Below are 12,215 nucleotides of genomic sequence, written 5' to 3'. Positions count from 1 at the left end.
CAAATTCAGCCCCTCAAAAATGTTACATATTATTACAGTAAATTTGAAGGGAAAAAAGCACCAATTATCATTAGACAAATCCGTATTCCCTCCTGTGGAAGATGTTATTACAGTCACGGCAGTGCTACTTCTCAGCCCTGAGGAGTTCCTAATCACCAATGGCTGACCCAATCCCACTTCCTTGTCCCACCTTTCTATGAAGGCCCTCCCCAAGGGCAAAGGAAAGAGGCACAGGCATATGAGTTTAGAGAAACATTGTGTTTAATGGTAAAGCTTAGCACACTCTAGCACCGGGCATGGCCTGGAGTCGAAGCAGCAGGGGTGGACAGGTGACCTCCATGGAGCCTCACATGGCAAAGAGGATGAGGAAGGCGACCATCAAACAGAAGAGTCCCATAGCCTCAGAAAGGGCAAAGCCCAGAATGGCATAGGAGAAGAGCTGCTGCTTCAGAGACGGGTTCCTGCCGGGGACAGAGACAGGGAAAGGAAGGGGTGAGGGTATGGGTCATGGGTGGTGGTGGAGGACTCAAGTAGGTTAGGTGAATGGTGAGTGCTGAAACTGGGAGAGGGCATAGCTTGCATATATCCTGGGGATTGGACAGGCAAGCAGAGTACCAACATGGTAAGTTTAAGTGAGCCAGATTGGAAACTTATATTTAAATTCTGAGAAAACAGGAGGTAGATGAAATCAACACAAAGCTAGAAGGATCTCTTGCTGAGGCTTCCTCCAAATAAGATGGAATTTACAGTAGAAGATGCTCTAGGCCACCCCACAACTTACCTGGCATAGCCAATGATCAAACTGCCAAACACTGTTCCAATGCCGGCCCCTGAACCAGCCACACCAACTGTGGCAGCCCCAGCACCAATAAACTTGGCCGCTGTGTCAATGTCCCGGGAGACAACACTGGTCTGGAACTCCCGCCTGGCCACCTGGAGTGGGACACTGCTGTAGGAAGGCTAGAAGGAGGGGGAGAGAGAGTGAAGTAGAGAAGGAAAGAGAGGAAGAAGGGAGATAGTGAGGCTCAAGGACAGGTGGCTGACTCCACCCCTCACCCCACCCACCTGAGCTCGGAAATTGTTGGCAAGCTCTTAGGAAGTACAGAACGCTCAGACTGCAGAGCGTGCTTGGAATTAGTCTTAGGGTCCGTTTCCAGACAGGACTAGGGAAATTTCGTGGGCTTCATGAAAACCCAATTTCACTTTTGCAAGTTTCTCACCTACAATGCTCACCTTGGGGTACTTAGAACTATTAAAGCACCACAGATTCTCTGACTCTCCTCCCACTTTGGCCTAAAGGCAACTGAACAAACTTAAAGGAACTTAGTCTGGGGAAATTCTTAAGAGGGCCCAATCTCCTTTACCTGTTCAGATGGGATCTCTGGCCTACTCAGGAAGGAGGCAGACACAGGCCTACTCAGACCCCTGGTACAAGAGCGGATCTATAAAATCAGAAAGACACATTTCTCCAAATCAGGCAAGAAATCAAAACAAAACAAAAAATCCCCCTAACTGCTGAGCTTCAGTCAAAAATGACTACAAATATTATAAATAAAACAAGCCCAAGGTATTTCAAGGTCAATTAATGTATTACTGTTGCTACCAGATATGCTCACACCAGGGACAGCTGTCCTGAGACCCTGGTGTAGTCAGCAGTGGCAACCCTTCCATTTAAAACTGGGTAACAAAGTTCACTTCTATGAGCACAGCCCTTAATCAATATCCCAGAATGGAAAAAAAAAAAACAAAAAAAACCCCCACACTAACATCAAACCAAGTACAGGAAGGGTTTGTACCCAGACCACCAAAGGAATCAGAAGGGGGAATATCTTATTTTGCTAAAACTGTAGTCACTGTTACACACCCTGAATGGAGTGAGCCAGTAAGCCTGTTGAGGCTCCTGAAACAGTCACCTAAGCAGAGACTCCTGTACCAAGGCTTTCTTGAACTATTTCAAGAAATATAACGTAGCAGTTGTGAAACTTGGTCGAACATTAGAATCACCTGGGGAGTTCTAAAAAAAAATACAGATGCATGGATTCCACTCCCATAGCGTGCAGCCTGGGCATCAGGATTTTTAAAAGCTCCCCAGATGATTCCAATGTACAGCCAAGGTTGAAAATCACTGTTTCAATGGGCTAACTATGGCCAAGTCAGACTGGGGGTAAAGGTCAGATCCAGACTCTGACCACATTTCAAAGCCAAGATAGCTTGGTTTACAGGCCCAAATAATCAGGGGTTAACTGCATCCATCCTACTGCTTCGCTAAAGGGGCAACATCATCAGAATGCCAAGCTCCTCTCAGTTCATTCATTAAACACTGATGATTCCCACACCTGGCGCTACAGAGCACCCGGGAGCCGCATCTTACCAGAGCAGGAGGAATGAGTAGTGCCCCGGTGGTCTGCATTTTTTCGGTCTGCAGAGGAAAAAAAAAAAAAAAATCCACTGACAGCCTGGTTGTTTGTTTACAGTCGCGACCTTCGGTCGTCCCCTTCACCCCGCCCGTCCTCCCTGGACCACGCTCTTCCTCGAACCATGCCGCAGCTGAGGAGACCATTAGAGGTCAGAGGGACAGCGCAAATTCCCTCTCCACCACTTTCAGCGCGACAGGTCTGCAAAGGAAAGTCACGGAGATCGGAAGTAAAGGAAGGAGGCCCGAGCCCCAGCAGGGAAATGATACCCAAAGAGGATGATCTGCCGGGAAGACTGGGGAGGCAGAAACTAGGCAGGTGCCGTTCAGGATCCTGCCCATTTCACACAGCAGTCCACGGCCCGCCTCAGCCGGGACAGTAAATTGTTCATTACCGTTGGTAACTAACATGAAGGTTGTTAAGGTTACAGACGGCCATTGCCTTTCCCGGCCCTAGGGACAAATGCCCCACCACACAACCCAGCCACATCCCTGCCGATTGCTGGCTTTCGGCCCCAGGTCACCTGCACTCCCACTGCCCTGCTGCCCCTGCTCGGAACACAGCGCTCGCCCGGCTCAAGGTGACTGACTCACCTCCGGGCTTTAGCTCTAGGACTCAGCGCTCAGCTCCCCGGCCCACGTGTCCGGGGGTCCCCCCACTCTCATTGGCCGCAATCCCCCCGCGCCCTCATTGGTTAACATCCTCGAGTCCTCCTTTCTTATTGGTCTTCCGCAGCTTCTTCCTCTCTCTCCACAGGAGCTTCGTGGCAGTTCCCGCCTCCGTGCGGGTAAAGGCGGGGTTTTCCTCCGAGATCTGGCTTCCGATTGGCCGATCCCTGAAGTGCTCGATCAGAGTCGGCTGGACTCAGAGGTTCTATAACATCCCGCACAAAATGGCGGCCAAGGTGGAAAGCAGCAGAAAAAAGCGTGGGAGAGATGACCGGTCGCCTTACGCAGACAGACACATGACTTTGGGCCTTAGCCTTCATTCGAGCGCTCGGGCCCTGAGGCGCGTTGCATGTTGGGATTTGTAGTCGGGTCAGAGGCCCTAAGGGCGGCTGAGATCCCGCGAGACGTTTCTCCCCGGGCTGGGAGAGCCAATGCCTTTGCAGCAACTCCCGCCCTAGTGTTTTGTGGGAGGCTTGCTTCCGCGAAGAAGCGTAAAGGCTACCTGCCTCCATGTAAGTTCGCTAGTGGGCGAGCGCAACTTTGTGTGCCTCTGCCAGTGTTGAGCAGTCATGAACTAGCAACCAGTAGTTTGTTTGCTTGTTTTTTTAAAGTATTTTTGTATTGTAAAAACATTCCAAGGACAAAACATTTAACACCCTGATAGAGAAACAAGCAAAGGATGGGAACCAGGCAGAAGAAATATAAATTGAAGGGAAGAATCTTAAACTAAACTATAAAAAGAAATAGAAGTTTAAACGCAACTTTTCTCACTAAATCAAAAAGCAGAGTTCTTTTTACTAATGTGAGCCAGGCACTTCTGTACTGCTGGTGAGAAGTATGAATTAGAACTTTTCTTGAAAGTGATTTGGTAATGTTTGTTGAAAGGTTTTGAATGGTCCATCCTCTTTGACTCAGAAATTCCCGAGGAATTGAGAGCCTTTAAACTCTCTATCCTCTTTGACCCAGGAATATCACTCATAGAAATCGGTCTTGAAGAAAAAAGTCAGAAATGCAAAGATTCTCTTCAAAGGATGTACATTGCAGAATTTGTTGACATTGGAAGCAAGTAAATGGTAAACGGTTAAATAAATTGTGATATTTTCACTTGATGAAATAAGCAGATATTGTAAATTTCCTTCCTTCCCCCCTTCTTTCTTTCTTTCTTTTTTTTTCAGCTTAAGTAATAAAAATTTATTAAGAATTCCTGGGATGGTGGTTGTGGCTTCCCAACCTCAAGAGAGGAACAACCAACACTAGGAAATCACTGAGAAATCACACAGTCCCAACACCCCTGGCCAACATAGGGAGGAAAGTCATTCCCCTGAAAATGGCTCAGTTCTCATTATTCCAAGAAGTGCTGGGAGGACAGATGCTGAGGCGACCATCACATGTTGCTGGGGGCAGGGTGGGCGTGTGCTGGACCCTGAACTGGCTCCTCAAAAACCAGGGGAGAAACAGATCCACTTCTTCTCTGGGGGCCGAGTTCTGGGTCACCAGGCTCATTTCTTACCCTTGATGAGGTTGTCACTTCCCTGGGTGTAGGGCAGTGACCTACACTTCATGCTGTAGGTTCAGCACAAGGTTGTCAGCAGTGAGATAGATATGATTCTGTGATGTGGCGATTGTCTTGGAGATGTTCTGTGCTGCCCAGATCTTGTGCAGTTTTGATGTAGCCTGGGTTCTTGCTCAGTGCTTCTCCGAGGTGAGCACGGTGGGTTCAACAAGACGAAGTCTCAATCCCTGACCCCACCCTTACTACCCCCCTCACCCCAGCCATCCTCTGGGCTCTCAGATCCAAGGCTGCATTAAGGTGGCTCGTGCTTAGCCCTACTTAGGTCCCTACCTGTGAACCCTCCCTGCGGGCAGCTGCCAGGAACAGGAGGCAGCATCAGAAATTGAGGCAAGGCCAGTAAAACCATGCTTCTGGTTTTATGTTTTATACTGAGAAAATTTTCATGATGTAAGACAAATTTTGAAGATTTAAATGCAGAGCTGTATAGCATTGTGAAAAAAATGGAAAAAAGATTAAAAAGAAAATAAATCAATATTAATAGTTAATTCAGTATGGTGTAATAAGGTTGATTTATATTTTTATGAGTATGTATTAGTTTTTTTTTTTTTTTTGGTTGTGTTGGGTCTTCGTTGCTGCACGGGCGGGCTTTCTCTACTTGCAGTGAGCGGGGGCTACTCTTTGTTGCAGTGCGCAGGCTTCTCATTGTGGTGGCTTCTCTTGTTGCAGAGCACGGGCTCTAGGTGTGCGGGCATCAGTAGTTGCAGCATGCGGGCTCAGTAGTTGTGGCTCGTGGGCTCTAGAGCACAGGCTCAGTAGTTGTGGCACACGGGCTTAGTTGCTCAGTGGCATGTGGAGTCTTCCCAGACCAGGGACCAAACCTGTGTCCCCTGCATTGGCAGGTGGATTCTTTTTTTTTTTTTTTAATCTGACTTCAGCCAGATGTACTTTTATTTATTAAAAAAATTTTTTTTTAATTAATTTATTTAATTTATTTATTTTTGGTTGCATTGGGTTTTTATTGCTGCACACGGGCTTTCTCTAGTTGTGGTGAGCAGGGGCTACTCTTTGTTGCGGTGCACGGGCTTCTCATTGCGGTGGCTTGGCTTGTTGCGGAGCACGGGCTCTAGGCGTGCGGGACTCAGTAGTTGTGGCATGCAGGCTCAGTAGTTGTGGCTCACAGGCTCTAGAGCGCAGGCTCAGTAGTTGTGGCGCACGGGCTTAGTTGCTCTGCGGCACGTGGGATCTTCCTGGACCAGGGCTAGAACCCGTGTCCCCTGCATTGGCAGGCGGATTCTTAACCACTGTGCCACCAGGGAAGTCCCTGTATAAGATTTATAATAGCAATATATTAACAATTATGCTAATGTGGAAAGTCTGAACTTTGGACTCGTAGAAAAAATATTTTAAGATTGAGATTTAAGATATCCTGCCAGAATGGTACAGTGGAAAGAATGTGGAGTTTTGAAATCACACAGACTTGAGTTCCTGTCATGGCTCTATCATATAACTAGATAGGTCTGTCTCCGAGCAGATTACCACGTCTCTTTTGGCTTTAGTGTAATAAGCTACCATTTACTGAGGCCTCACCATACGGCAAGCATTGGATTAGGTGCATTCACCTGTTATATGATTTAAGCTTGACAACAGCCTTTTAAGTGGATATTATTATCCCCATTTTACAGATTACCCCCATGTTACAGAGCATCTTTTTTCCAGTTTGGCATATTTGGTAAGAGGTAAAGTCAGTATGTGGACCCAGGTCGGTCTGGGTCCAAAGTGCTTAACCATTAGCTCTTGAGTCTCCCTAAAACTGGGGAACCTGTAAAACAGGGTTAATACTACCTACCTTATAGAAATATGAGATAAAATAAATGCCAGGCATAGGTTGGTGTTTGGTGAATAGTCCCTATCTGTTACTACTCTAGGACAAGTTATATTTTCGTGTGGAAATCCCTAACTTTGTCTACATGTTTTAATTTTTTTTTCACATCCAGATTTGTCGCATAGCTCTACTCATAGCTTAACTTCAACATTGTCAAGTTTATCCTGTGACCTGCTGGAAATCAGGTATTTCAGTGCCATGTTTAGGACATGAATTTTGGAGTTAAATAAGCAGGATTCAAATCCTGGCAATGCCACTTACTGCTGTGTGATTTGGGGCAAGGCTCTTAACCTCTCTAATGCTCTGTCATCATCTATAAAAAGGAGATACCCCTTTTTCAACAGAATTGTTATGAGTAAATGAGATAGTACATGTAGAGGTGCTCCTTTAATTATTGAAGTAAAAAGTACTGGTAAACCAGGAGAGGCTGTGGGAAGTGGAAGGAGGTTGGAAACCTCAAACCCAGACCTGACATCTTGGGGGTTGTACTAGCTGGCTTGGGGGAGGCCCAAGAACTTCTTTGGGAACTCTGAGAGGATTCCTGAGTAGGCAAAAAAGCTTTTTTTTTTATGGTTACAAAATGATTTATTAGAGATGTATTTTCTTATTGAGATATAGTTGACTTACAATGTTGTGTTAGTTTCAGGTGTACAGCACAGTGATTTGGTTATATATATATATATATGTGTGTGTGTGTGTGTGTGTGTGTGTGTATTTGTTCTTTTTCAGATTCTTTTCTCCTATAGATTACTACAAAATATTGGGTATAGTTCCCTGTGCTATACAGTAGGTCCTTGTTGGTTATCTATTTTGGTGTGTATATGTTAATCCCAAACTCCTAATTTATCCCTCCTCCCTACTTTCCCCTTTGGTAACCATAAGTTTGTTTTCTATCTGTGGGTCTCTTTATGCTTTGTAAATAAGTTCATTTATATGGCAAAAAAGCTTTTCATGAAGGTGGCAAAGGGCAAACTTGTGGATAGTAATACCAGCAGGTCCCTCTTTCCAAAGGCATTTCTGACTCCTCAAATCTACCTCTTCCACCCAGAGTCTTATCTCAGATCTTCTCGCTTTTCCTCTTCCTTTTCACTCTTCCTTTAGGAATTCAGTTTCACTCTTCCTTTAGGAATTCAGTTCAACAAACATTTTTGATCACTTAACAGCTCCAAGCAGTGCACTTGGTGCTGGGGGTAGACAGATGAATAGAACCAGTTTCCACACTAAGGAAACTCAGTTAACAAGAAAATAAATAGGCAAATAAATACTAAGAACTAGTATCTTAATGAGCACTACAAGAAAACTTCCTGCAAAGTACAGAGAAGGGAGGTGGAGAGAACCAAGGAAGAACTTTTTGGAAAAAAAAAATTCTGCGCTGAGCTTTGAGGATAAACATATGCTAGCTAGATATATCAAGGGAGAGAGTGAGAATGGATGAAGATATTCCAGGCACAGTGAATGAGATGTTGAAACACAGGAGAGTTGGTGTGGCCAATTTTAGACCAATCAGTCATGGCCATGGGACAGCAGAAATATGACTGCTATACTCCATTTCTGGCAATATGGCCAGACTAAGTATTCTGAAAATCCTCCTGCTACAACACCTAAAAATGCTGCATAAATATAGCACACATATTTTAAAATGCATAGCCTTGTTTTTGACAGCTAAAAGAAAATATATTCTATATTATATCCAAATTACCAATTTCCCACAGTCTGAAATACCTCCTCTGCCAAATGACCCAGGTGGTGATGATATATTCTGTAACAACAATAGTAACAAATATAAAGGGAGTTTCTTTGTTTTTTTGGGGTGGGGCGAGCTTTGGGCATAGATGATTCATGGTGATAAATCCTAGCTTTTAAATGCATAGCTGAGCTCACAAGAAAGTAACGAGAGTCCCTAAGGACGTAAAAGAAAGGGAGAACATAAAATTAGAGCAGTAAACATGTAATATTAAACTGAAGCTGCCATGACTGGGAATATAGTGGGATAGGGAAAGGGGTATCAGTCGCAGAAATTAAGTGGCTTGACTTTTAATCGCCCATGGGGACAGAAGGATTTGGGGTCTGTATAAAATAAGGAGTTAAAACTGAAATTTCCAGATAAACCTAAGATCCTCAAAAGGCTACACCCTTTGAAGGGTGGATTTCAAATGTGGACTACCATCCACAGGGAGGTATCAATGAAGCTTGTATGCCTATTCCTGGCTCTCAGTGGGAAAAGAAAAACAAACAAACAAACAAAAACTTTCCTTAGAATTTATAGTGACAGGACTATATGTTGGGTTTTGGATTCAAATCTATACCCTGGGTCCAGGAATGTCCAGGCTAAGGAACTGATATTGAAAGTCGTTCTAGACAAGGGATGTCCCTGAGATGAAACAATGTAAAACTCCTCTGGACCCATGCAGGATTCTCACAATAAATGAAACGTAATCTCCATAAAGAAACAACCCACAATGAGTGAGGATCAGCAAACATAACAAACAGCAAGAATTTCAGGTAACACAATATTCAGATTGCAACTCAACTATAAAAGAGGCAGTAAAGTGTAGTGATTAAGAATATGGACTTTAAACCCAGACTGCCAGGCATTCTAGTCAAGGCATTCTACTTACTATCCAGGTGATCTTGGGCAAGTTGACTAAGTTCTCTGTGCCTCCATTTCCTTATACAGGGTTGTTATGAGGATTAAATGAATTAATATTTATAAAGTACCTAGAACAATGCTTGGCACATAGTGTCACAGATGCATTTGCTATTATTTAAAACTAAGTATGTTTACAATGATTAGGGACATAAGAAAAAATCAAGATGGTATAAAAAAGAACTTGCGGCGTGCTTAGAGCCCGTGCTCCGCAGCAGGAGAGGCCACCGCGATGAGAAGCCCGCGCACCGCAAGGAAGAGTAGCCCCCGCTCGCCGCAACTAGAGAAAACCCGCGCGCAGCAACAAAGACCCAACGCAGCCAAAAACAAATAAATAAAAAATAAATAAATACATTAAAACAAAAAAAAAGAACTTGCAGATTTGAAAAAGAAATGGAGGCGAGAGGGATAAATTAGGAGTTTGGGATTAACATATATACGCTACAATATACATAAAATAGGTAACCAACAAAGACCTACTATTGTATATCATAGGGAACTATACTCAATATTTTATAATAGCCTATAAGGGAAAAGAATATATATAAAACTGAATCACTGTGCTGTACACCTGAAACTAACACAACACTGTAAATCAACTATACTTCAGTAAAAAGCAAAAATAAGTAAATAAATGAATAAATAAATAATAAAAAAATGAACAAAGAAAAAGAAATAAATGAAACAAAAAATGAAAAATATAGTACTTGAAGTTAAGAAAAAACTTAATGGATAGGTTAAACAAAAGATTAATGAGAGCTGCAGGAAAAGTTAGCAAACTGGAAAACAGGTCTGAGAAAATTATTCATATTGAAACACAAAGAAATAAAAGATCAAAAGTATGAAAAGGAGGTTAAGGGCCATGGCAGGCAAAATGAGAGCTAACATCCACCTAATTAGAATATTAGAAGGAGAGAACAGAGAGAATGGGAAATAATAAATATTGAAATATAATGGTTGAGACGTTTACAGACTGATGATAAACATGAATCCTATAGTTTAGAAATCTCAACAAATCCCAAGTAGGATAGCTATAAAAAAAGAAAAATCCCATTTCCCATTTTAGTCAAACTACAAACCACTCTACAAAAAGAAGATATTAAAAGTTACCACAAAGAAAAACTATTTGTCTACAATAGAAAGTTTCACTGAGAAGGTAATATTTGAAAAAGTCTTGAAAGAGGGGCAATAAGGTATGAGGATATCTGGGGGAAACATATTCCAGGCAGAAAGAACAGCAAGTGCTGTGGCAGAAGAATGATTAACACATTCTAGGAATAGGAATAGACCAGTTTGAATAGAGAGGAGGGAGCAAGAAGGAGTATCACTAGAGATGTAATCAGAGAGATACTGGTGGTGGGAGAGGAGGGCTTGTAAATGTTAGCTTTGTAAGAATTTTGACTTTTACTCTGAATGAAGTGGTGACTCATTAGAGAGTTTTGAGGAGAGGAGTGACATAGTCTGACTTCTGTTTTTTTTTTTTTTTTTTAAACACTATTTTTATTTATTTATTTTATTTATTTATGGCTGTGTTGGGTCTTCGTTTCTGTGCGAGGGCTTTCCCCAGTCGTGGCAAGCGGGGGCCACTCTTCATCACGGTGCGCGGGGCCTCTCATTATCGCGGCCTCTCTTGTTGCGGAGCACAGGCTCCAGACGCGCAGGCTCAGTAATTGTGGCTCACGGGCCTAGTTGCTCCGCGGCACGTGGGATCTTCCCAGACCAGGGCTCGAACCCGTGTCCCCTGCATTGGCAGGCAGACTCTCAACCACTGCGCCACCAGGGAAGCCCTGACTTCTGTTTTAAAAGGGTAATTCTGAGAAAATAGTACTGACCAGGATAGGCAGGGACCCCAGTTGGAGGTTATTGTAATAATCTAGATGAGAGATGATGTGGCTTGGACCAAGATGGTAGCAGTGGAAGTGGTAAGAAATGATAGGATTCTGGTTTTATTTTAAAAGTAGAGACAACAATTGCTATTAATGGATGATGAGAATGAGAGAATGAGAGCAATTAAGAATGACTCCAAGGTTTCTACCTTGAATATCTGGAATAATGGAGTTGGCATTAACTGAGATAAGATTTGACTATGTTTAGAGCAGGATTTTTTTGGGAAAGTGGGATTAGGATTTCAATTTTACCATATTAAGTTTGAGGTGACTGTTATACATTCAAGTGAGGACAAAAAGTAGGCATTTGAATATATGAGTCTGGGGTCCAGGAGAAGTCTGGGCTTGAAATATATATTTGGAAGTCATCAGTAAGTAGTTAGCATTTATCACACCTAGACACATCAGAGCCAAACTGTCAAAAGACAAAGACAAAGAGAGAAACTTCAAAGCAGCAAGAGAAAAATGACTGATCATGGACAAGGGAATCCTCAGTAAGATTAACAGCTGATTTCTTTTCTTTTTTTTTTAATTTTTATTTATTTATATTTATTTTTGGCTGTGTTGGGTCTTTGTTTCCATGCGAGGGCTTTCTCTAGTTGTGGCAAGCGGGGGCCACTCTTCATCGCGGTGCACAGGCCTCCCACCATTGCGGCCTCTCCTGTTGCGGAGCACAAGCTCCAGACGCACAGGCTCAGTAGTTTGGCTCATGGGTCCAGCTGTTCCGTGGCATGTGGGATCCTCCCAGACCAGGGCCCGAACCCGTGTCCCCCGCACTGGCAGGCAGAATCTCAACCGCTGCGCCACCAGGGAAGCCCCAACAGCTGATTTCTTACCATAAAGTATGGAGGCCAGAAGGTAGTGGGATGACATATTCAAAGTGCTGAAAGAGAGATCCAGTGGTTAGGATTCTGTGCTTTCACTGCCAAGGTGTAGATTCATTCCGTGGTCGGGGAACTAAGATCTCACAAGCTGCGTGGCATGGCCAAAACAAACAAACAAACAAACCGTGTTAGCCAGGAATTCTATATATAGCAAAAATATCCTTCAAAAACCATAGAAGAAATTAAGACATTCCCAGATAAACAAAGACTGAGAAAATTCATTACTAGCAGAATTGCCTACAAGAAATACTAAAGGGAGTCCTTCAGGTTGAAATGATAGGAAACTAGACAGTAATTCAAATCCACATGAAGAAATGAAGA

The 12,215-nt window shown here is 43.4% G+C and overlaps 1 protein-coding gene across 2 annotated transcripts; it reads right to left on the bottom strand.

Moving 5' to 3' along the window:
* Positions 1-243: 243 nt before the first annotated feature.
* LOC309654133 (ATP synthase F(0) complex subunit C1, mitochondrial) lies at positions 244-3,160 on the bottom strand. 2 transcript variants are annotated; one of them, XM_082478788.1, is made up of 5 exons: positions 3,008-3,160; positions 2,372-2,419; positions 1,365-1,442; positions 782-960; positions 244-461 (listed from the first exon to the last, which is right to left on the bottom strand). In XM_082478788.1, exons 2-5 carry the CDS (start codon positions 2,408-2,410, stop codon positions 347-349), a joined length of 411 nt encoding a protein of 136 aa, XP_082334914.1. In that variant the 5' UTR covers positions 2,411-2,419; positions 3,008-3,160; the 3' UTR covers positions 244-346. The 2 variants fall into 2 exon arrangements, with proteins under 2 accessions (XP_082334914.1, XP_082334915.1); XM_082478789.1 differs by having other exon boundaries at positions 2,938-3,075.
* Between the last annotated feature and the right edge of the window lie 9,055 nt (positions 3,161-12,215).

This window comes from Balaenoptera physalus, assembly GCF_965194825.1.
Source record: "Balaenoptera physalus genome assembly, contig: HAP1_SCAFFOLD_2089, whole genome shotgun sequence".
NCBI lineage: Eukaryota > Metazoa > Chordata > Mammalia > Artiodactyla > Balaenopteridae > Balaenoptera > Balaenoptera physalus.
The sequence above is the reverse complement of the archived record's forward strand: the minus strand, read 5'-3'. Positions and strand labels throughout refer to the sequence as shown.

What these genes read in the sequence shown, in the direction of transcription:
- LOC309654133 (XM_082478788.1), bottom strand. Translation starts at nt 2,410, where the DNA reads ATGCAGACCACCGGGGCACTACTCATTCCTCCTGCTCTG. An exon ending in CAGAGATCCCATCTGAACAG is followed by an intron (nt 961 to 1,364) that starts GTAAAGGAGATT and finishes CCCTCCTTCTAG; the next exon opens with CCTTCCTACAGCAGTGTCCC. An exon ending in TTGATCATTGGCTATGCCAG is followed by an intron (nt 462 to 781) that starts GTAAGTTGTGGG and finishes TGTCCCCGGCAG; the next exon opens with GAACCCGTCTCTGAAGCAGC.